The sequence below is a fragment of the Molossus molossus genome, unplaced genomic scaffold (genome assembly GCF_014108415.1).
Source record: "Molossus molossus isolate mMolMol1 unplaced genomic scaffold, mMolMol1.p scaffold_m16_p_8, whole genome shotgun sequence".
Lineage (NCBI taxonomy): Eukaryota > Metazoa > Chordata > Mammalia > Chiroptera > Molossidae > Molossus > Molossus molossus.
This window is the reverse complement of record NW_023425402.1, coordinates 84,281,053-84,306,836: the sequence shown is the minus strand read 5'-3', so window position 1 is coordinate 84,306,836 and position 25,784 is coordinate 84,281,053. Positions and strand designations below refer to the sequence as shown.

Below are 25,784 nucleotides of genomic sequence, written 5' to 3'. Positions count from 1 at the left end.
ATTAGCCACAGTGGCAAAGGAGGGAACAAGTAGAACAGCCTCCATGGAGGCTCATGAGCCAACTCAGCATCCCCGGGAACTGGACCAGGAGCAATAGCACGTAGGGTGTCAAAAAACACTACAGATGTCACTTATGCCCCCAACCATGCTTAAAGCTGGTATAGCCAGTAAAACAAGGTTTGCAATAAAAATGTCCACTCACCATCTTCCGGAGCCATGGTACCTTGGACAACTTCATGAAGGTCAAATGAGGCTTAAAACTTCTGCTTTCTCCTGCCAAGATGCCTTTTGCTTGAAATGTCCTTTTCGCAGCCTCTAAAGTAAATCAAAAGAAAGACAAAAATGTTACTGCAACACATGGCTTTATTTACAAACAGCAATTCAAAAATTAACAAAGTATTTTATAACGAAAATTACTCTCTATATCTGTTTAAGATATTATTTTTTTTAAGAGAAAAACAATATGCATGCTAAATATGTTTATGACCGTTAAATCTGCAATGATTTCAAACTTTGGGTAAAGCATACAAAAGCAGTAACTTGAAAGAGAAACAGTTAATAAAACAACTTTTTGGTTGATAAGATGCTGACTTTTACTAATTACACCAGTGATGTCCATATGTATAAAGAAGTACTAGCGATCTGTGCCCTTCATATCTAAAACTTCCGCTTCTGACCAAGATGGAATAACAGGAATCAGATTGGCCCTGCTATGGTTGTTTGCAACCATCTGAAACAACCAATAAGAGGAAAAAATATATAAGACAATGGTTTGCAAGACACTGTACACATCAAGCAATGAAAGCCAGTGATCCCTGAGAGATGGGAAACAAACAAGGTTAGCCCTTCGATTGCCCAGTGTACATCCTTGAGGATCTAGGCCCCTGTGCAAGGAGGAGGAACCCAGATGGAGCCTAGTCACCTCACTGGTTCAGGGAAAAGAGGTGTAAGTAGGAGACCAGTGCCTCTGGAGCTCACAGGGCAGAATACTGGAGAAGTGAGACCTGTACAGTGTGAAAGCCAGAGATTTGCAAAGGGTGCCCCTTGAGTATTCAGCTGAGCACGGACCAGCACACATATGTGAGCAAACCATGTGGGCATGTACTAAGAAACTCTTCACTGCAAGCCACTACCACCAAATGATTTTTTTTTATCCTCACCTGAGGACATTTTTCCATTTTTTGTTCAGACAGAGTGAGAGGAAGAGAGAGAGAGAGAGAAACATTGACATGAAAGGGACCCATCGAGTGCTGCCACCCGCACAACCCAACCAGGGCCAGGGACAAACTGCAACCGAGGTACATGCCCTTAGCAGGAACCGAACCCGGGTCTCTCTCTGGACCGCAGGCTGACGTTCTAACCACTGAGAAAAACTGGCCAGGGCCAAACAATTTTTCTTCTCTCTTCTATAGCAATAAAGAAGGTTGTGCAGGACTTCCGGTCAAGATGGTGGGTAGGTAAACGCGGTATCGCGTCCTCCCACAACCACATCAAAGTTACAACTAAACTACTGAACAACCATCATTCAAAACCGCCTGAAATCAAGCTGAATGGAAGTCCTCCAACTACGGAATTAAAGCAGCAGCCACATCCAGACTGGTAGGAGGGCGGAGGTGGACGGGCTGGTCCCACACCCATGTGTGGCGGATAAAAATCAGGAGGACACCTCGGCTGGGAAGGTCCTCCCTGAGGACTGAGGGGTCCCTGTCCCACACCAGGTGCCCCGCTCAGGGTTCCAGTGCCAGGAAGAGAATCCCCATAACTTCTGGCTGGAAAAACCAGCGGAAACTGAGGCTCAGGGAGGCTGAGGCGGCTGGAGCCCCAGGCAGCTCCTTAAAGGGCCCGCGCACGGACTTATCGGACTCTCTCCCTCTAAGCTCGGAGGGGAGGCAGCTCGAGGGGCGCCAGAGACATACAGGGAAGAACTGAGCTGTTTGGCACTGGAGCGAGAGCTGGAGAGGGGGCTTTCTCGGGGACAAACGTGCTGTCAGAGGCCTTTGTTCCTTTGGTGAGCCATTCCCTGGGGCGGCAGACAGAAGCCATATCTGGGACTCCAGCAACCAGGCTCACACTGGTAGCCCCGCCCTGCTTACTCCCTGAGGCCCCGCCCCACCCAACTTTCAGGCCCACCCAAGCTGTTGCCAGTTGCTTTACCATAGGATTGGCCTGTCTTGGGTCCTGCTTCAGGTTTTCCTAAATTCAAACAAGCAGCATCTGGTCTCAGATAGCCCCATACCTCTTGTTAAGTAATACACAGAAACAAACACAGGGAGGCGGCCAAAATGAGACAAAGAAACAGGTCCCAAATGAGAGAACAGAACAAAACCCCAAGAACAGAACTAAACGAAATAGAGATAAGCAACCTCACAGATGCTGAGTTCAAAATACTGCTTATAAGGATGCTCAATGAACTTAGAACTTCAGTGAACTTAGTGAGGGCTTCAAGAGCATAAAAAAGGACCAGTCAGAAATGATGGATGCACAGTCAGAAATGAAGGAGGCATTAACTGAAAGAAAGAATAATTTACACAGATTCAATAATAGAGTACATAAATCCAAGAAGCAACCCATTGATTTGAAATGTAAGGAAGCAAAAAACGCCCAATCAGAACAGCAAAAAAAAAGAATCCAAAAAAAATGAGGATAGTGTAAGGAGCCTCTGGGACAACTTCAAGCGTGCCAACATTTGCATCTTGGGGGTGCCAGAAGGGGAAGAGAGAGAACAAGAAACTGAAAACCTGTTTGAAACAATAATGGCAAAAATTTCCTAACTTGGTGAAGGAAACAGACATACAAGTCCAGGAAGCACAGAGAGTCCCAAACAAGATGAACCCCAAGAGGCCCACACCAAGACACATCATCATCAAAATGTAAAAGGTTCAAGACAAAGAGAGAATCTTAAAAGCAGCAAGAGAAAAGCAGTTAGTTACCTACAAGGGAGTTCCCATAAGGCTGTCAGCTGATTTCTCAAAAGAAACTTTGTAGGCCAGAAGGGAGTGGCAAGAAATATTCAGAGTGATGAAAAGCAAGAACCTACAACCAAGATTACTCTATCCTGCAAAACTGTCATTTAGAATCCATGGCCATATAAAGAGTTTCTCAGACAAGAAAAAGTTAAAGGAGTTCATCACCACCAAACCGTTATTATATGAAATGATGAAGGGTCTTTTTGAAGAAAAAGATAAAATATATGAACAGACAAAATGGCAATGAATACATATCTATCAACAATGGAATCTACAAACAAAATGAACAGGTGGAACAGAAACATTCTCATAGATACAGAGAACATTTTGTTGGTTGCCAGATGGGAGGGGGATTGGGGGAATGGGTGAAAAATGTGAAGGGATTAAGAAGTACAAATTCATTGCTAGACTGACAAACCTCAGAGAGAAAGGGGTTGGGGGGTTGGAAGAAATAAACCAAAGAACTTATATGCATAACCAATGGACACAGACAATAGTGTGGGAAAGGTGGGAGGGGGAGCGGGAGAGGGGAGGAGGGGGTCAATGGGCAAAAAATGAGGAACAACTGTAATACATTCAACAATAAAGATTAAAAAAAAAAAAGGTTATGCAGTAGAGCATTAAAATGCCAAGAAAACACTGGTTCTCAGCTGCAGACAACAGATGACAACTTCGCCTGAGTTAAGCAGGAAAAGAATCCATAGAAGAACTTGGGAGGGCTTAGAGTACCAGGCTGGAAGGCTATGAAGTCAAGATGCCCAAAGTTACGGAGCAGAACAGGTCCACCATGAGGTCTTCCAGCTGGCACCACTGAAACTATGCACAGCAAAGGGCCAGAAATGCTGCCATCAGCCTGACTGATGGTAGCTACTGCTGATGACACAGTCCATCCCAAAAATGGATTCTGCACAGTTCTTTTTTGTTCAAGTTATTTGCTTCTGATTCAAAGTCAGGGCCAAAGAAAGATCTTGTTCCTAGCACCAAAGGAATCTGTGAAAGAATGTACCTGACATGGAAGATGACAGGAAAGAGTTTAGATATTGGGCATCCTTAAAAAAAAAAAAAAAAAAGACGACGACAGGCTAGCATACAAGTTTTAAAACTATAAGAGTGTACTCATAACAAATACTATTATAACTAACTTATCAGCTCATATAAATTACAAGCAGGTATGTTTTTTCTCTACAACCCTGTCATAACCCAGCTTTGGCCCTCTCTATTTTGGCATATCTTCAACTGTTCTTAATAGATCTGGAGTTTAAAATATTAGGCTGAATCATACAAAACTGTCAATGAATCAAAAGCAGTCAAATATCGGCAATGTCTGATGGTTTAACATATACCATAGTAAACTAACTTACTAAGTTCCTAATATTTGAAGGGAGTAGGGCATATTTTCTAAGTCTTCAAGTATTTGAGGAATTATCACATAGACAAGCTTCTGATAGAAGTTTACCAATACGTTCATACCAACCCAGAAAACAGAAAGAGCTTCATTTGTTCAGTTATGTTCTGAGCACTTTCTGCATGTGCCACGCAGCTAACACGGACGGTCCTACTTCCACTGGGGCTTCTCGTCTCACCGGACAGATTTCAGCCCCGTGGAGAGACAGACTTAACAGTGGTCAGAATTATCAAACATACAAGAGATATAATGAAAGTTTTGTTAACAGAAACTAAAAGAGTAGACAACTATATTATTCATTACTATCTACATTCGTTTTTTACGTATTATTTGATTCCAAAGACACAACATTTTTCAATGTACTGCTTACTCCAAGAGTTCTCATTATTCACTGAAATCATTGATGATGGATATCTATTCACAATAGCGTGTGTGTGTGTGTGTGTGTGTGTGTGTGTGTGTTTTCAAGCAAAGAAAAACAAAAGTGTTTATTTGGGATTGAATTGCAAATCCAGGCACACACCAATTCCATAGCAACCCAAACAGTGTCCTGGGGGGAACAAAGGCTACCACATACATAACATTTTTATATCCTTTCTGTGTGTTTTTTTGTGTGTGTTTTTTTTTAATCCTCACCCGAGGACGTTTTTCCATTTTTTGTACAGATACTGTAGAGTGGGAGGGAGAGATAGGAAGAGAGAGAGGGGGGAAACATCAATGTGAAAGGGACACATCGAGTGGCTGCCACCCGCACAACCAACCAGGGCTGGGGACAAACCGCAACCGAGGTACATGCCCTTAGCGGGAACCGAACCCGGGTCTCTCCGGACCACAGGCGGACGCTCTAACCGCTGAGCCAAACCGGCCAGGGCTGTGTGGTTTTTTTTTTAATTGAATTTATTGGGATGACATTCGTTCACAAAACCATACAGGTTTCAACTGTACAACTCAATAAAGCATCATCTGCGCACTGCATCATGCCCCCATCACCCCAAGCAAGTCTCTTTCTGTCCTATTTTCCCCACCTTTGCCCACTTCCACCCACCCCCATCCCTCTTTCCCGCTGGCTGTCACCACACTGTTGTCTGTGTCTATGTGATAGACAGATATAGATATAGATATAGATATAGATATAGATATAGATATAGATATAGATATATAGATATATAATGTTTTTTTGCTTAATCCCTTCACCTTCTTTCATCCAGTCCCCCAACCCACCTCTACTCTGACAGCTGTCAGTCTGTTCCATGTATCCATGCCTGTTTCTTTTTATTGGTCAGTTCATTTTGTTCATCAGATTTCACATATAAGATTTCACTTACATTCATCAGATTCCACTTACGTTCCACATATAAGTGAGACAATACAGAATCTGTCTTTCTCTGATGGGCTTATTTAACTTAGCATAATAATTTCCAGGTCCATCCATGCTGTCACAAAAGGTAAGATTTCCTTTTTTTTTTTTAATGGCCAGATAGTATTCCATTGTGTAAATAATTAAAAATCATATATTTTTAATTATATACACGTTTTTGCAAAGCAAATATTTGTCTCCTTTTTTTCCCTTTTGCCATTTTCTCCCCTTTTTTTTTAAATTGTGAGGGTGTTTTTATGATAGTATGATGCATAATCTGCACAGCTTTTTCATCTACTCATCTACTGATGGGCATTTGAGCTGTTTCCAGATTGGGGCTATTGTAAATAACTGCAATGAACACAGGGATGCATATATTCTTTCTGATTAGTATTTCAGGATTCTTAGGATAGATTCCCAGAATTGGGATTTCTGGGTCAAAAGGCAGTTCCTTTTATTTTCTTTTTTGGAATTCCATACTGTTTTCACAGTTGGCTGCACCAGTCTTCATTCCCACCAACACTGTACCATTTAAATATTTGTCACAAAGTATATTTAATTTTTGTTAATGTGTTTTCCCAGTACTGTATATGCTCTAGGTACATAAGAATGGGGGGGGGGGGAAGTCATCTACTTTTTGAAAAATACTTCCTAGTATTGATTTTATATCCCTAATAACAGTACAATCTATTGCTTAGCCAGACTACTGGGCAATGGTTATAGAAAATAATTCATGAGATAAGAAGAGTTTTTGCTAGTGTGAAAACCACATGCCATTCTTCATCTGTGTTAACTTATATTCTGAAAGAGAAGCTTATGAATAATTTAAGAGATTGTTCAATTCCTTCTAGTACCACAGACATCCCTTCAAGCACTAAATAGAAAATCACATAGCAAATACATCAGATACCCTTGATAAATCAGCTAAGAATGCTTCCTAAATAATATAATTTACTGATAGCTAAAGATAAAAATTGTCTGAAAAACAATTTCTTAAAATATATTTTAATAGACTTTGCTATATAAATAAACACTGAAATGAATAATTTCTAAAGAAACAATACTTTTGTTATCCTAACAAACACATTTTTATCTGGGATTTTCTGTGTGGGTTTTCTTTTTTCTCATCTATTCAAAAAAATATTTATTGAGCATGCTAGGTACTGGGAAGTTTTATCTGTTTTTTAAATATATATATGTATATATATGTATGCGTATATATATGTTTTTTAAGTGGTGAGTCGTCCCTCACCACTTCGCGCTTCGACTTTCACGGCTTCACTCTGTCGTGGTTTTTTCAAATATATTCATTAAAAAGTTGATCAAGACAGTGAAAATGATACAGCACACGTTCGGTTGTCTGAGTCAATTATATACCCCTGTATTACAATTAAAATTAAAATTACTGTATGTATGGACTGTAGGCCTATGTATGCGAGCACCCCAGGAATCCTTCAACGCCAGGGGCAACCGCTAGAGTCTGGAACAGATTAACTGTGATAAACGATACATATGTATATATATACATATATATATATATATACACACACACACACGTATATATACATATATGTGTGTATATATATATGTGTGTGTATGTGTGTGTATATATATATTCAGGTAAATTCTTTTAAATATGTAGAACAATAAATGGATACCTAAAATGTAAAGAAATTGCTGAAAGTTGTCTCAAAGTAAACCATAACATCAATTTAATAAAATTGTGTATTTTAAATTACACACACTTTCTTGCTGAGCAAATATTTTTTTTTATCCTCACCCGAGGACATTTTTGCATTTATCTTTAGATAGAGTGGGAGGAAAAGAGGGAGGAGGAGAGAGAAACATTGATGTGAGAGAGACACATCGAGTGGTTGCCACCCACATGACCGCAACCAGGGCCGGGGACAAACTGCAACCAAAATACGTGCCCTTAGCGGGAACCAAACCCAGGACTCTCGGACCATGGGTGGACACTCAAACCGCTGAGCTAAGGGCACAAAGCAAATGTTTTGTTCTTTTTTCCCTTTTGCCATTTTCTCATTTTAAAAAATTGTGAGGGTGTTTACATGATAGCATGATGCACAACTTGAGAACAGTTACAGAGGTTTATTTTTTTATTGAGGTATACAAAGAGATTTATTAATATGGATAGTCTAAAATACTAATGTAAATTAGATGGTCCTAATATATTGTTTTTATAATTTTTTTTTTTTTTCAGAGAGGAAGGAAGGGAGAGAGAGAAAGAGAGACAAACCTCAATTCTATTGGTTGCCTCCCGCGCACACCCCTAGTGGGGATGGAAGCCTCCACCTAGTTATGTGCTCTGACTGGGGATCAAACCCATGACCTCCCATTGCACAGGACAAAGCTCCAACCAATTGAGCCACACTGGCCAGGGTAGTCCTAATATATTCTTAATTATATATATTGTATTTCAGTGTGTGGATGCAACAGGAGTAATGTTAGATTTTAGTTTGAAAGGACTGACTGGTGATTAAACAATGCACTGTACAACAGAGGGTGGTAAGTTCTTCCCATGCTCTCCCGCTGGGAGATGCTTCCTCATACCATTGTGAAATATAGTAAAATTATGTCACATATAATATTAAAAATCTCAATACAATTTTAGAATCACTGTTTAGCCATCTAAAACTTTAAAGAAATAAAAACTATACAACTGTTTTTGTCATTCCTATTTTATTACCATTTAAAGAATTCTTATTTCCATATGCTGCTTAAACTGTTTCATTTTAAATGGTTTTAGTGAGTCATTTGAACCATATGCCTCAATAAAGAAAGGTGGGCATAATGCTGAACCCAACTTCAATTTAAAATTTTTATACTCATCATTTTAAATAGATATATTTCCAATTGATAGCTGTTTAAAACTGTCAAACTTTAAAACATTAAAATCAAGTCTTTAAAATTTGATGCCAGAGGAATCCCATTAATTCCACTGTCACTGACACACAAAAACAGACCCAGATCGAGGACTCTAATAACATTGGCCCAGTTCTCCTATTATCCAACTTGCATTCCTGGACAGTCATTTAACCTTGAGAGTGAAAGTGATGAGGTCCCTCCTCTCAGGTCCCTTCCTCTCCTAACAACCAGCTACTCCAAATGAGCTGTCAGAAAGCTCTGGTACAACATCCCTAAGGGATTCTAGACACCAAGACTGGATTTTATTCTGACACAAAGATTTAGGCATGTTAATGAAGAGAGACTAAGGATAAATGTTCTTTTAATGCGACTTTAATGTTTCTATCTCAACTTTTTCATTGGTTTATATATAAAAATATATATTTATTGAACCTCTGTTACGTAGCAGGCTGTAGGGACACAAAAATAAAAAATTCTCTTAAAGAGCTTTCACTCTAGTTGAGAAAGACAGATTTCTAAATAACCAACTGCCACATGATGTTACAGTTTCTACAGTAGATATCTGTCTATAGGGTATGGGGGGGGGGGCATTGAGGAGAAAATGGTAATTTCTATTTTGAAGAACCAAAAAGTCTTTATTTTAGAAGTAACACTTGACATGAGTCTTATAAAAGATCAGTGATACAATAAAAAATTAAGAAAACAATTCCATTTAAAATATTACCAAAAATAATAAAATACTTAGGACTGTATTTTAACAAGGAGACAAAAAATTTATATACTAAAAATTATAAAATGGTACTGAAAGAAATTAAAGAAAACATAAATAAATGAAAAGACACTCCTTGTTCATGGACTGGAAGATTTAATATTGTTAAGAATGTCAATACCGCCCAAAGCAATCTATAGATGTAATGCAATCCTTATCAAAATTCCAGTGGTGTTGGCAGAAATAGAAAAATCATCCTAAAACTCAAGGGACTGTGAACAGCCAAAAAGCCTTGATAAAGAAGAACAAAATTGAAGGGCTAACATTTCCTGGTTTTAAAAGTTACTACAAATCTAAGTAATCATAATGGTGTGGTACTGGCATGAAGACAAATACAGGCCAATGGGATAAAGGGGGGCCAAGACCATTCAATGGGGAAAGTTACAGTCTTTTCAACAAATAGTGTTGGGAAAACTGGATATTCACATGCAAAATAATAAAGTTAGACCCTTACCTTATACCATATACGGAAATTAACTCAGACCCCGAGAGTATTATGCTAAGTATAATAAGCCAGTCAGAAAAAGACAAGTATATATTTTTCTCACTTATTTGTGGAATTTAATGAACACAATAAACTGTTGAACAAAATAGATCTAGAAACACAGAAGTAGAGAACAGAATGACAAACCTCAGAGAGAAGGGAGATGAGGGGGTGGGAAGAGATAAATCAAAGAACTTATATGCATATAGGCATAACCAATGGACACAGACAACAGTATGGTAAAGGGGGAGGGGTGGGATAGGGGAAGGGGATGTCAATGGGGGAAAACAAAGGAGGGACATCTGTAATACTTTCAACAATAAAGCTATATATATATATATATATAGAGAGAGAGAGAGAGAGAGAGAGAGAGCAATTTGCAAACCTAACAGCACTATAAAAATGTAGTTACTTTTATGATTGTCCCAAAATAAATTTTTACTGTGCATAAAAAAAAGACTAAATTAAATATAAGGGCTAAAACTATAAAACTCATAGAAGAAGACAGCTTCATTACACTGGATTTAACAACAATTTCTTGTATATGACACCAAAACCCCAGGCAACAAAAGTTAAAACAAATAAATTGGGCTAAATTTTAAAACTTCTAGAAAAGTTAAAAATGTAAAAGTTTTAAAAAATTAAAGCTGGAGAAAAAGAAGTACATTATATTGAAATAAGCGATATTATAAGTTCTGAATGTTTTCAATTGCACCATTTACCATAAGATTCATAAATATTAAGCTAATAAACTGAATTCAAATATTTTTAAATTTGACTTAATTTAATTGATACAGCAGCCCAGAAAGGCTCAGATACCAGCAACTGAACAAATTCCTCACAAAGGGCAGAAAACACAGGGCATATTCTCTCCATCCTTTGGAGGAAAATGACAGTCAAAATAAGAGAATGTGTAATGATCAAATGAATATCCTAAAACCTTTCATTTTTCCTTTTATGAGATAAGTGCACTTGGAATCTTGTATCATGTAAACCAAGCACACTTTTCTCATTAAAAAAAAATTGCAAGGACTACTAAAATTACAGTAGGCTAAATTTTTAGCAATCTCTCAATGTAACATACTTCTTAACAAAATTATGGTTCACTGAAAAAAATGAATAAAATCACATATTCATTTCCATGCAAAAAGCTTTCAGAGCAACTTGATCATTGTAAAATGTGGGAAAATGCCATATAAATGCATAATTTTCAATATCTTCTTAACTCTATGAGATACTGTGTAATGCTAGGAAAGGAGAAGGTGTTGTTTTATTTTTGCTTTTTACCTTATTTTTATTGTTGACACTATTACAGATGTCCTCATTCCGCCCACTCCCCCCCTTGCCCACACCCACCCTGCCCCGCCCCCCTTCCCTGGAAAAACAGGATCAAAGTAGGAAGCTGAGACACAGAATCTTTGTTGTCATCCACCTTCCCAGCTCCCTCAAGCAGTTACCACCATAAACCTACATGTACATGGTGTACATAGATGAGCTTGGTCTCATCCCACCAGCTTCTACCAAAACTAAGTTATTAGCAGCATATCTGAATGCATAATTCAAGTACTGATGCAAAAGTTCACCAATTCAGACTCTATTAGTTCAAACTGTATACTAATTTTCTTCAATTTTACACATTAAAATTTCTAAATGACTCATTATCCTGAATCTTTTCAGTAATGAGTTCAAATATTAATGTCTAAAATTATCTTTTTTTTCAAAACTACTGTCATATTTTAAGAATTTGCTTCCTCTAATTTGTAAATTTGAAAACTCTATAAAAAGTAAGCAGATGAGACTATTCATGAATGATAATTTTCAACTATTCAAGTTAGTTTTATTTCATAATATGTACTTAAGCTTAAGTTATCAATACTTCAGTAATTAAATTTATTTTCTTTAGAAATTATCTTGCTTTCCATTAAGTCAGACTAGCTCTGCCTCCATTATTTGGAACAACTAAGATTTTAATATCCCTGTATAGGCATATACATACACATAGTTTATTACCAAGTTTTATACCATGGTCAACGGATATATTCTTCTAAAAGTTGGACTATATCATTTGAATAATTTATAAGTATGACAAAAACCAAAATTACATTATTTTACTGATATTGTTGAACTAAAGCAATTATTTGAAAAATATATCTAATGAAGTAAAATATTGGCAAAAGTCTGTGGTTTCAATATTCTGACTATCTGAATACTGTATAGAGGCTCCACCTAGACGTTAATAAAAACTTTGCATATACATGTTCAAATATTTATATTTCTTATAAAATTCCATAAAAGCAATAATCAAAAGCAATAGTACGATATACACATAAAAGATTAAACAAGTATAACAAATAGTGATTATCTGAGGGGACAGAGTGCTGTTCCTCCATTTTCCATTTTTTGGTAATTTTTTTTTAAATCCTCACTTGAGGACATTTTTGCATTCATCTTCAGATAGGGCGGGAGGGAGAAAGGGAGGAAGAGAAAAACATCAATGTGAGAGAGACACATGGAGTGGCTGCCACCCGCACGACCCCAACCAGGGCTGGGGGAAAAACTGCAACTGAGGTACATGCCCTTAGTGGGAACCGGACCTGGAACTCTCCGGTCTGAGGGCCAACACTCTAACTGCTGAGCCAAACCAGCCAGGGCGGTAATGCTTTTTTATAATTTATGGAAAAGTATATGTATATATTTTTAAGCATCAATCTCTGGCATCAAGAAAGGAATTACAGGGGCAAACCAACACCCTTGGGTTCATAGTCACACTAAACCTGGAGAGATTTCACATTCTTCAGCACACAATGAATTTTTCATCAATATTGGAAACTGCCTTTGTGAGAATATTTGCTAAGAATGGATGGCATTCTCAATGTTGCAAGCACCCACTTCTATTTAATTATTTAAAAGAACAATACATGAATGACAAATTTAAAATGTTTCTTGAGCCTGGCCAGGGTGGCTCTGTGGATTGAGCATCCCCCCATGGACTGAGAAGTCCCTGGTTCGATTCCCCATCAGGGCACATGCCTGGGTTTTGGGCTCAATCTCCAGTAGGGGGTGTGCAAGAGGCAGCCAATTGATGTTTCTGTCTCTCTCTCTCTCTCTCTCTCTCTCTCTCTCTCCTTTCCTCTCCTTCTAAAAAAAATCAATAAAAACATATTTAAAAAATATTTTTAAATCTTTTTTGAATTCAGAGATATTTAAATTACAAAAGAAAAGACCTAAATCTAACATTTTCTCCAGAGCAGTCAGGAAGATCAGATTGAGTATGTTAGCTGTGGGCATGGGTACACAACTGCTTTGCCCTCAAAACTGTTAGGAGAGAAAGACAAGTTTCATATGATCTCACTTATTTGTGGAATATAATGAACATAACAGTTTGAGGAATGGGGTAGTGCCAGAGACACGGAAGCAGGGTACAGACTGACAATCCCCTAAACAGGGGGGAGGTGGGGGAGGGATGAACCACAGAACTTATATGCATGTATGTATGAACAGTGGACATGGACAACAATCTGGGGAAAGGGCAGGGAGGGAGGAGGAGGGGGGAATCAGTGGGGGGAAAAGGAGAAACATCTGTAACAAAAATTAATCAATAATAAAAAATAAAAAAAACTGTTAGGGTCAGGGTGGTGAACACACAATATAGTGTACAGATGATGTGTTGTAGAACTGTGCACCGGAAACCTGTATATTATTGTTAACCAGTATCACCCCACTTCATTCAATAAAAAGGGGGGGGGCTGTTAGAGTTGTCTTCTCCTTGGCCAACTAATGATGCTAAGTCTACTTGACTAATAAATATTATTTAATTGTTTGCATGTGTGTGTGTGCATGTATTGCTCCACAGGAAAATAACTTAACCAATAATGAAATGAACATGATCTTCATTCTTGGCCCACCCCAAAAAGAGGTGCACTTTTGAATGGAAGACTATAAAACTGCATAAAGATAATATAATATTGGGTTTTTAAAAAAGCACGTCTCAAAAGATCACATACAACATGATACCCTTTCTATAAGATTAAAATCAATAAAAATACATATACTTTGGAAGAATACAAGGAAATAAACACAACTTCAGGATAAAGATTAGCTGAAATGAGAGAAGACTAAGAGATGGATTAAAAATAAAATAAGGTTAGATTACTACCAAGGATATCATAGTTTACTACAGAGCTTTTGTTTTGGGTTGGGGATTCCCAGGCGATTATGATATTAATTTTAGATGATAGATAGATATAGATAGATAGATAGATAGATAGATAGATAGATAGATAGATAGATACAGATAAAAGTAGACCAACTATAGACCAATGATGACAGTGTGTTATGAACCAAGAATTACTGAACCTGAAATGAGATGGCATGAAATGACTTGACATGATATGAAAAGAAATGAAAATAAAAATGGTTTATAGTTTGTAGACTAACACACAACCTATGATCTCTGCATCAACTCAAAAATCACTCATCCAGGTTGTATAATTTTCTGCTTATACCTCCCTAACAATTTTCAATCATGCTGCATAAAGTAAGGTGTTCTCCATTGAATGTGAAACCTTGTGCCATCACCAATGGACCTCCTGCTCAGAGAGTAGTACCTACACAGCAGGCGGGAAAAGTAGCGGAGCAGAGGAAAATGCTGCTGAGTTATCTACTGACTCTCCGGATTAGGGCTGGCAATCGCCAAAGCCTCTGAATGGGCAACTGGTGATTCTCATTCATTCATTCAATACTTACTAAATGTCAACTACATGTCAAGTGTCATGCTAACCCTGAGATCCTTCTTCGGACCTTGGATTAAGACACTCCTAACAAATACTTGAATAAGCCCATCACCTTCCAGACAGCCCAGAATCAACATATTCCTCAGGCCTTTTATTTAGCTTCTTACACAAGAAAACGGTAAAGCAGCTCACTTTCAAGTAAGGTTATACGGGCTTCCCAAAGTTAAAAGATGTGAAATCTCTATTACCAGAATTGAGGAGGGAAAAACTGTGCCTTCAACAGATGACATTTCATATGAGTGTGTTGCTATTTGTTTTACCTGCAATCTCCAAAAGTGGGTTCATGTGATCTCCTTCTGCCAGCTTCACAAATCCAACATGGTTTCCAAAGGTGTCAACCCCTTGGAAGGGCAAAGTCAAGTGTTTCCCTTGAAGGATTTCTTCTACGAATGGTTTTAATTCCAAAAGAGCATCAATACCACTGGCAAGAGATAATATATTTTTCAGTAATACACTAAGTGATAAAATATATAAAACCAAACAAGAAACAAATTGATGTTTCTACTAGTTACCTTAAAGCACAAAATACCTTCAAAATCTATACTATATGATTACAATAAAACTAAGGTTAATTTTAAAACAAAAACTATGAAGTGAATTAAACTTTACCTAATTATAATTTATATCATATTAAAGACATGAAAGAAGATACTATTTTATAGTTCACCAAAAATTTTAACCAAGGAAATACTGCCTGCACATTTTGGAAAAATAATTACTGATAATATATTGCAAGAAACCTAATACCTATGAGAGCTTGCATTAGATTGTGTGGAAAGTTCTAGATTCTTCTTAAAAGTACTAATACGAATACTGTATTTACTATTTGCAAGTCACTCTACTAAAACTTAATATACATTATGTGTTAAAATATAAGTTTCCAGCCCTGGCCGGTTTGGCTCAGCAGTTAGAGCATCGGCCTGCGGTCCCAAGAGACCCAGGTTCAGTTCCCGCTAAGGGCACATACCTTGGTTGCAGTTTGTTCCCGGCCCTGGTTGGGTTGTGTGGGTGGCGACCACTTGATGTGTCCCTTTCACATCGATATTTCTCTCTCTCTCTCCCCTTCCCACTCTGAACAAAATATTGAAAAATGTCCTCAGGTGAGGATAAAAATATATATATAAGTTTCCATAATAAAATAATTTACTGTACTTGGATTCAACAAAAAAGTACATTTGCCAAATGCAACTACATAAGTTTGTTATATCTGTTTCGCCTATGTCATTATAGGGCTAGTCTATTTCAAGTCCTTGATTTTTCCTTATAAAAACAAATATTTACTATATTAATGAATTAGGCATTAGTTTTAGAATATTTTATAAATTGGGATTAATTATTTCCACCTTGAAGAGGATTTTGGTACAGTACTTTATTATGAGAAAAAATGTTAAATCTCACTAGAGGGCAGCAATTACTCAAAAAAGAAGTAAGTACATTCTTTATGTCAAGGCTTTAAATGATCTTGATCAGTAATTTGTTCACTAATAATTATATGTCAAATGTATACAAAAAATTTAGGTATTTTTCTAGATCTTTCATATGTTTAAATTAGTTTTCATATAAATTTTTTAACTGTCATCTGTAGATTCCATACTGAGACCAATTTCTGTCATAACGTAATGTACAATATTTAAAATAGCTCTGGAAATGTCAACATTTCTCATTATACCTCCAAATCCACCTCCTAAACCCAATCTTTCCAAACTGCATCTAGTGCATCCACAAAGACAAAGTACACTCTGCTGCAACACAGTCCTTCGCTGTGTGTTACAAGTTAGAGCACTTCTGGCCATTCTATTGTAAATCAAGGTAATTCAAGATACTAATTTTAAACATAACTATGTACTAAAGCAAGCCACGCCAAAGGTTAGGGCTTTTCAGAGACGGTGAGTTTTCTATCCCATTTTAGGTGATCTAAACTCAGTCCAATTTTTCAGTTCTCTGATTGCATAAATCAATAAATGTGTCCTCCATATGAAGAAATGCTCAACATCACTAATCATCAGAGAGATGCAAATTAAAACAACTATGAGGTATCACCTCACACCTGTCAGAATGGCCGCCATCAACAAATCATTAAACAACAAGTGTTGGCAAGGGTGTGGAGAAAAGGGGACTCTAGTACACTGCTGGTGGGAATGCAGACTGATACAGCCACTGTGGAAAACACTATAGTGTTACCTCAAAAAGTTAAAAACTGAATTGCCATTTGACCCAGTGATCCCACTTCTAGGAATATGCCCTAAGAAATATGAAACACCAATCAGAAAGAATATATGTACCCCTATGTCCATAGCAGCACTATGTACAATAGCTAAGATCTGGAAACAACCCAAGTGTCCATCAGTAGATGAGTGGATAAAAAAGCTGTGGTACATGTACACAATGGAATACTATGCAGCTATAGGAAAGAAAGATCTCTTATCCTTTGAGATGGCATGGAAGGACCTGGAGAGTATTATGCTAAGCGAAACAAACCAAGCAGAGAAAGACAAATATCACATGATCTCACTTATTTGTGGAATATAGTGAACTAAACAAACTGCTGAACAAAATTAAGTCAGAGACATAGAGGTGAGGTACAGACAAACAAGCCTCAGAGGAGGGGGGTGTTTGTAAAGGAAGAGATAAACCACAGAACTTACATGCATGCATGCATGACCAATGAACATAGACAACAAAGCTGGGGATGGGGAGGGGTGAAAAGGAGAAGGGTGTCAATGGGGGGAAAATGAGAAACATGTGTAACAAAAACAAATTAATAAATAAAAAATTAAGAAAAAAATAAATGTGTCCTCATGAAATGTCACCAATCACAGAATAAGTAGTAGTCATAGTGTCTATAATATGTTATCACTAACTTTCAAGTTCTTTCAAATAGGGTATCTTATCAAGAGCAGTTTATGAAAAGATTTCTGTTATGGGAAAATGAGTAAAAAGTATACATATATAGGAAACAGAATTCTGAAACTGGAGTTCAGACCCAAAGACTGTCTTTGAAATGTAGACAGGATAGCCATCCTCCCCGGAAGAAGGAATTCTGCCTCCAGACTGCCCTGGACTTGAGACTGCACCATCAGCTCCTCCCTGGGTCTCCAGCCTGCCAGACTGCCCTGGAGATTTTGGACTTGCCAGCCTCCACAATCACATGAGCTAACTCCTTAAAATAAATATAGATATAGGTAAAAAGATAAATGTATAGGAATAAAGAGGTATCAGTATATCTGGATGTCCACACAGATGTCCCCCTATGGGTTCTGTTTCTCTGGAGCATGCTGACTCACACACCTTTCTAACATACAGGACAGTCCTCTTTTTCTCTAGGGTTTCACCTTGTCGCATCACATCTTCTTCGACTCCTTTTCTTATGAGAGCATCAGAGTTTTGTTTTGTTTTTCTGACTGGCAAAGTGAACAGCTAAAATGAGTCGGGTAAAATCTACTAGCCCTCTCTGCCATTGCAGGGTGCTTAAGACTTGCTCTAGGGTAGATCAGGTTGGGTAGATCAGAAGACTGATCTCTGAAGACATGAGATTCTATTGTTTAAAAGACATAACTACAAGAACCGTACTGTAGCTGCGTATTTTCAGTTACTAATTTATTGTTTTCTCCCTTTTACTTTTACTTTTCCCCATTCCCTTCCTAATTCGAACTTTGTTCTTCTTTCCCTCGGGAGACTCTATGTCAGGATGCAGAGAAGTAACCTTTGATCCATTCTGGCTTTGGTTTTCTGCGGAGCTTAAGCCTGAGCTTACTCCAGAGGGCACACAGGAGGTAACAGGAACAGACGAGCATCTGTACAGACAAGTATCCCAGAGAATCCCGGGGGGAAGAGCAAGGCTTCTCCACTCCAGGGTGGAAAGCAACAATGACTTACACTCAACCTTCATGGCACAGCTCTGGAACTGGGGGTCGGGGAGTCCAGGTACTCTAAGAATGAGTGAGGTAAAACTGAAACTATACTCTGACCTAGCGCAACGGCAGCTCTAATAAATAACATCGAGTGCCTACGTGTGCCAGGACCTGTACTAAGAACTCTTACATGTATTGGTACTATTATTTTCTCCATTTACTTAAAAAATAAATAATTTTCTCCAAAATCAGGCATCTATGAAGAGGTTGTGCCATGGTGTGTTTCTGAGTTTTTACTTAGAATCTTAACTTAATGCTCAGACTCCAGAGGGCTTACATAATCAACATGGGCAAAACAACTGCATCGTCAAGGGCTACCATTTGATAACAAAAACAGAGTGTAAAAGTCCAGATTAGAAAGACTATTTACACAGCTAATTCTGTACACTGACTACTAATACCATTAGAAAGACTATTTACACAGCTAATTCTGTACACTGACTACTAATTGAAATAATTATAATAAATACTTCTTTAGAATTTAAATGCCTTTTGGGTTCTGCCATGTTTATTCGTACTAAAGTAATCGTTTGAAAAACAGTCTTTAAGAAAGACATATTACCCACATGTTTACTTCATCTTCATGTAGCAGCATCACCAGCAGGGTAATGTGAAAGGAACCGACACTGCTCATGGCCTTGGCCAGTCGCTTATCTTCTTGTATTATTGCATTCTGCAGGATCTTAATTCTTCCTGTAATCTAATCCACGTACATACACACAAAATAGAGATCAGGTAAGCAAAATTTCCTTATGGCAAAATGAAAATTAAGACGAAAATTAAGCAACAACCAAAATTAGAAATGCCAAGATTATTCAAACAATACTTAATTGTCTACTTGTTCTCATAAATCCTAATAGATAACTTAGAAAGCTTAATAGGATATATAAGTTTAAAAAATCATACGATGCTTCACCATTTTAAGAACATCGAGCCAACCTTTTTTTACAGGTTGGGTCATTAGTTGAGCAGGAAAGCTTTCAATGGCCATGTATCTCTTCAGAAACGTGTCCTTGGATATACAGTGTGACTTACTATAGTTATGATCTTTCCCCAAAAAAATGTTATTCTTGCACAGAAAGATCAAACCATCAGACAACAGTCCATTTCTGTTGGAAGTCATATTTATTTGTCCCCTAGTGAATGTGTCTAAGAACTCATTCTTCATGGCCTTTAAGATTTTTTAAACCAGCCATAATTTCAACAGGAATGACTACTGACATTTTTCCAGACATGCGAGGGTGGAAAGCGGCAAATAAGTCCAAAAGCGTAAGTTAGAAAAGTCATTAAATTTGCATCCAGGGAAAATCCCAGGTCCCTATCAGCCTTCCCCTCTCACTGCCTACTTGGAAACAAGAGGAATGATGCCTCGTCTTCCTCATTTCCAGTTAGATCCAATTCTAGTCACCTTCTAAATGTGAATGTACCAGAATACAGTTCAAATACAAAGTGGCGAACTGAGCCACACCCTGAGAACAGAGAGCACACAGCAGCCCTGAGGCAGCAGAAGTAGTCGGAGAGGAGAGAAGGGGAGGGGGACTGGCAATCGAAGCAGAGTTGGTAAAAAGACAGCAGAGATAAGGAAACACTGAATCACAGCACAGCACACTGTTCTGATTCTGAAGTAGCCGTTTTATCCTGAACAATGCTCCAATTATCTGAGGAATGTGACTGGGCAAACCATGGCTGTGTCCTGGGATCTGACTGCTCATGTATCTTTACAATAAATCCCCATCACCCAAAAGAACCTCAGCATTTCTCTCTTCCTTGCCATCTGCGAGACAGTGACATAGGAAACAGCATTTGCCTGGTAGGAATTGACACAGTAACACCTAACGATAATATTTTCCTACGCAAGATGTCACTTCTAAGACACCCAATAAAAGAATATTGATGGCCTGATAAGTAAAACACCTTAAATGTAACAGTACACAAAGATTGTACAGAGCCACAGTTTCCTCAAGTCTGTACTGATGAAACTAAATTATAAACTTCTCACGGGCAGTATCTATTTCTTCCACCCCGCCACCTCACCTCAGGGCCTGGCAATAATAAAAACAGTATTGAACCAGTGGCAGCAGTAACTAACCTTACCGCATGGCCATTAGGTTCTCGGCACTACAGGAAGCTTTTTATGTACATTAGTTTACTTAATCCTCTCTGCAATCCTGTGAGGTAGCTATCGGTATTATCTGTACTAAAATTAGTTGAAACACAGAAGTTTTAAAACAATCCGTTTAAGATCATATACCCCAAACAGCCAGGAACCTGGGAAAGGGATAATCTCGGTGCAGGAGAGAGGGGGCGGCACCCAGAGAAAAGCCCCAGGGGTCAGCAGGAGGAGCTGCAGCTGACAGCAGTGGAGTAAGGCTCACGGAATTTGTTTTCAAGGAGGCAAGGGGAGGGTCAGAGATGTGGGTACTGCCTTAAGAAATGAAACACTCAAGGGGAAAAAAGACATTTAAAGGAGAGTTTTAGGAAATCTTACTGGATACTGTGTAAAGGAACAACATGCTGTCTCTCTCAAAAAAGAAAGAACGAAAGCCTTTAGTGTAAGTCTATATTAAATTTTCGATTTGAATTTTGAGTTTTTTCCCTGGTGCAATGAAGTGCTGAAATTAGCTTTTGGGAATAACGAAGCAGCTCAGGAAGGTCCAGGTTCGCATGGACAGGGCCTCAAGGGGTGTGCAAAACTGTCAGACCTCAAAACAGTATAGTTACATCTTCGAACCTCAGCTGATACAGATCATAACTCTGCTTTAATAAATAATGAAAAAGTAGCTTAGGATGAAAACTTTGCTATATAATACAGAGAAATGCAAAGGAAGGGTGCTGGACCTGCCTCAGAAATCCTGGATTTTAACCCCAGGTCTGCCACAGGTGTGACCCCATATAAGTCACTTAGTCTCACTGCGTCATGGTTTCTCCCATTGTAAAATAGGAATAATAAAATGTGCACTGTCTAACTTATAAAGTTGTGTTAAAGATCACACAGTAGAGCCCTGGCCGGTTTGGCTCAGCGGTTAGAGCATTGGCCTGCGGTCCACCCGGTTCGTGTGGGTGGCAACCACTCGATGTGTCTCTCTCACATCAATGTTTCTCTCTCTTTTCCTCCCTCCTGCTCTATCTGAAGATAAATGCAAAAATGTCCTTGGGTAAGGATAAAAAATTAATAAAATAAAATAAAGATCACACAGTAGATAAACCACATAATAGAGGAACCACTTTGTAAACTGTATAGCACCTGCCTAACATAAGGTGTGCAACATTGCCAATATTATTAAAATCAGTGGTTCTCTACCCTGGGCAATTCTGCCTCCCAGGGGACATTTGGCAATGTCTGGCACATTTTGGTTGTCACAACTGAAGGTTTGCTACTTACATCTAGTGGGTACAGTATTGGCTTTTCTTAGTTTTAAAAGCCTAGTTTTCCATTCTAAGCTCAAATACTAATTATATATAAATTCAGGACAACACTCAAATTCCATTCATTTGTATATTCTACATTTTACAGTAATGTCCTACATGGTAAAATAGTTTTAGACCATTCATATCTCTGAATTAGCCAGTAGCTTATAAAGTTGCTAATTAAAAACTGTAAAACACTTTGAAGACTATTTCTCTGAAGTCACACAGTACTTATAATACAGGATTAACCTTAAACCTATGAAAATTCTAAAGTTAATTAATCAAGCAGTATATGTCCGATTGTTCTTTGATGGGCCAGATTAATTTATATATTCCTTGATATCATCTTAACATTTTTAAATGCATTTTATTACTAATTATGTTCTTAAAAGATAAAAAGAAAAAGTATTTCAGAGTCTTGTCTGTATACCATTATAAAATAGTACCAATGTCATTAAAGGCCAAAGGAAACTAATTTTTATAGCCACTGTTTAAAATTCATAAATTCATTAAAGCTTATCTCTCACCATAACCCGCAGCCATTGGTAGTACTGCACAATTGCACACATTAAAAACCTAATACTATAGAGTCATATTCAAATATGGCATTGAAAGAAACTTTTTTAAATAAAAAGCTTAATAAATTCTTAAATATTTAATTCACTGAGTAATTTCGTTGTGTTCAAAGAATAAATCAGATACCCATCTGCTAAGCCTCACCACTAAGCTATATATATTCCACATGCTGAAAACAATGCAATGAGAAAGTCCATTTTTCTATCTTGTAAGCTTTCTAATTGAGTCAAAGCATAGATGAGTTCAAAGAAAATGCCTTCAAGTTAGAGTGCAAGAGGGAGTTGTGTGCATGTCTTTTACCTTATCTTTCAACAACTTTGCTACCTACCTTTTCTCAAAGTTGAATCCTTTCATTTTTCTTGCTTGTCTACAAACATGAAAAGAACTAAAAAATTTGATGATATTGTAATAACTGAAGTAAAACAAAAAATCATCCTCGAATACGAGGATAATTTTCTATATCTACCAAGCATTTAACATACATGATGCTATCAAATCCTTTTCCAATTACATTTCCCAGAAAGAAATCGAATGTTCAAATCTTTCATATTTTCCTAAGTTTAGCAATTTTTGCATTAAAAAAATGCTGAAATACAGAATTAAATGTAACAAAATGCCTTTTAAAACCTCTACCAAATCATATTTTTCCATTAGTATAAAAAAATTATCTTACAAGAAAAGTAATACACTCCTGATCTCAATCAACTTCTGATTTTTCCCTTACATTTTTCAATGTTGATTTACCCTATAATATTGCTTCTCACTAGAGAGCATATAAAATCTAGTCAGTTAAAAAACAGTGAAGACTTATGATAACTCAGTTAAATTATTTTTTTCTTTTTTTTCTTTTATCTTATCCTCACCCGAGGATATTTTTGCATTTATCTTCAGATAGAGCAGGAGGAAGAAAGGGAGGAAGAAAGAGAGAGAAACATCGATGTGAAAGAGACACATCGACTAGTTGCCACCCACAGGACCCCAACAAAGGCCGAGGACGAACTGCAACCAAGGTATGTGCCCTTAGTGGAAACCGAACACAGGACTCTCTGGTCTGCAGGCCAGTGCTCTAACCGCTAAGCCAAACTGGCCAGGGCTATTTTTATATTTGAACTAATGTGTAACTGCAGGTAATGGAGAAACATACTTTCACATATTTGAAATTAGGATATTTTTCTGCAGCCATTCTAATTCATTTTCCAATTCCATTTTTTAAAAATATGAAATCTTGGTTTTTCATTAATAAAGAATTTAAAACTTCTAAAAACATGTTTAAAAATCAAAGATCCATGTAAGTCTGAAAAGTTTTTCTTTAAAACTAGATGCCAACAAGTAGAGGCCAAAAGTAGAGCAACTCATTGTGAATGTGCTAGCTTCCCAAAGCTTGTTTGCAGGTTACTTAATTGGAATTTGGAATACAGTCTCCCATTGAAACAATGTTATAAATGCTGCTGCTTTTCCCAGGCCTCCCCACAAAAGCTTATAAGTAGTTTAAAAAGAAAATTAACATTAGATACTTGAAAACAAACAAACAAAAAAGATACTCATACCAAAGATATAAAATGTACCTCCTAAAGTTACATTCTTACCTCTCAACCCGATATTTATGTTAGCTTTCTATTACCTACAAATAAGTCTCTTGAGAGGGAAACATTAAATTATTTGGTTTCGAGGTCACTGGAAACCTGTCTTGACCACTATTACAAGTTACCCTAGCCCCTCAAAGACAAACAACTACTGTTGAACCTATATCATCAAACCAACATTTGTAACACTGTATTTATTATTTCTAATGTTCTGATTGTAATTTAGTATGCCAGAAACACATCTTCTGCCCCTGAAATGAAGCTATTTTGTGTTTACTCTTGGCTAAGCACTGTTCTAGATACTGGGAATGAGCTGAAAAACTTTGTAAGGAAGATTAACAAGTGTCAAATTGCAAGGATGACCAAAGCAAAGACTTTCAAGTCTTTTGGGGGAAGGGGAAATTGACCCAGTCAGGGTAGCCACAGCTCAGAGGCTGGTGCTGAGATTTTGGCATTAACAAGACCCAGAGAGGAAAGAAAACTCCCACCAGAAAAGGTGTTCCCTGGGGTGGAGGGACCCTCACGCAGAAGGAAGGAGGGCTGAGGGGAAGTCAGCCAGGCAGAATCTATGAATATGGTGAAGGCTGTGTCTTTATCCTAATGCCAAAGGGAAAACATTGAAATGTCTAGGCAGGGAGGTGACAAGTCCAGATTTGGGTTTAGAAAATCATCATTATCACCTCCATTTTACCTGAAGAACCGGAAACTACAGAAATTCAGACACCTGACCTACATCCACAGTCCTTTGTGACCCAGCTGGTCTTCGAACCAGCGGTCAGACTTGAGCCTGTACTCTTCCCGTTTTCTACAGAACATCCCAGAAGCTGAGAACCAGAAACAAAGGGTGCAAGTAAAAACCGCCTTGCAGACAATTCTTCCACCCCCGTTCCTCAGGTCACCTTGGTGGTCTGCATCCTGACTGGAGAGGTGGAAGGAAAGAATGTCTCTACCCGGGTCCTCTCAGTCCCCTCCCCCAGCTGCCCTCCCCCACCGCTCACCCCACCAATCTTGACTGGAAGAGGGTGAGAAACCAGATTGGGGGGGGGGGGCAGGCGAGAAGGGTGATGCAGAGCTGCTGTTCAGACCACCATGAAAGGCAAGAGCAGAGGGGTGAAGAGAGAAAGATAAAATGAAGGGCCTAATGAAAGTAATTCATAGAAGTTTTTAACAGCTTCTACACTGGTTGACCCTGTAGGGGAACTCTCTCTAAGCAACAAATCAAAATAAGGAAACTGGAGTCTCTTTCCCATCCTAAATCATGTCCTTGGGGAAGTCACTTCTCTTACTTCAGAAGTTTCTTCAGGATCCGCTTCTGTCTGCTCCTTAGCAGCACCTTTGACTTCCTACCTCTTCCAATTCCCACAAACCCTTTATTTCAAAGAAAACCTTTCCAAATAACTCACAAGTATTTTTAAATAGTAGTATATAATTGTTGCTTACATTAAACTAAACACTTTTAAGAACTATTTCACTGTTAACCCACTAGTATGTACCATTAAAATCAGAATAGGACTCTAAAATCTTGTATTGTTAGGAATACAATCTACCTTTCTATTTGTCTTCTGTCCCCGGCCAAACCTTATCTCAAAGACTAGTTATTTCCTCAAATGTCACAATAGATTTTTTTTTCTCTTTTGATATTTCTT

General features: G+C 37.9%; 1 protein-coding gene across 12 annotated transcripts in view; it reads right to left on the bottom strand.

The window, feature by feature from the left end:
- The window catches only part of AKAP7 (A-kinase anchoring protein 7), a 117,218-nt gene that overhangs the window by 66,602 nt on the left and 24,832 nt on the right, over window positions 1-25,784 (bottom strand). For all 12 annotated transcript variants that reach the window (XM_036249290.1, XM_036249292.1, XM_036249295.1 and 9 more), the window contains 3 exons: window positions 19,138-19,271; window positions 14,921-15,081; window positions 203-315 (listed from right to left, as the gene is read on the bottom strand). In XM_036249290.1, coding sequence (XP_036105183.1) covers window positions 203-315; window positions 14,921-15,081; window positions 19,138-19,271 — 408 coding nt within the window. The remainder of the gene's footprint in view (window positions 1-202; window positions 316-14,920; window positions 15,082-19,137; window positions 19,272-25,784) is intronic.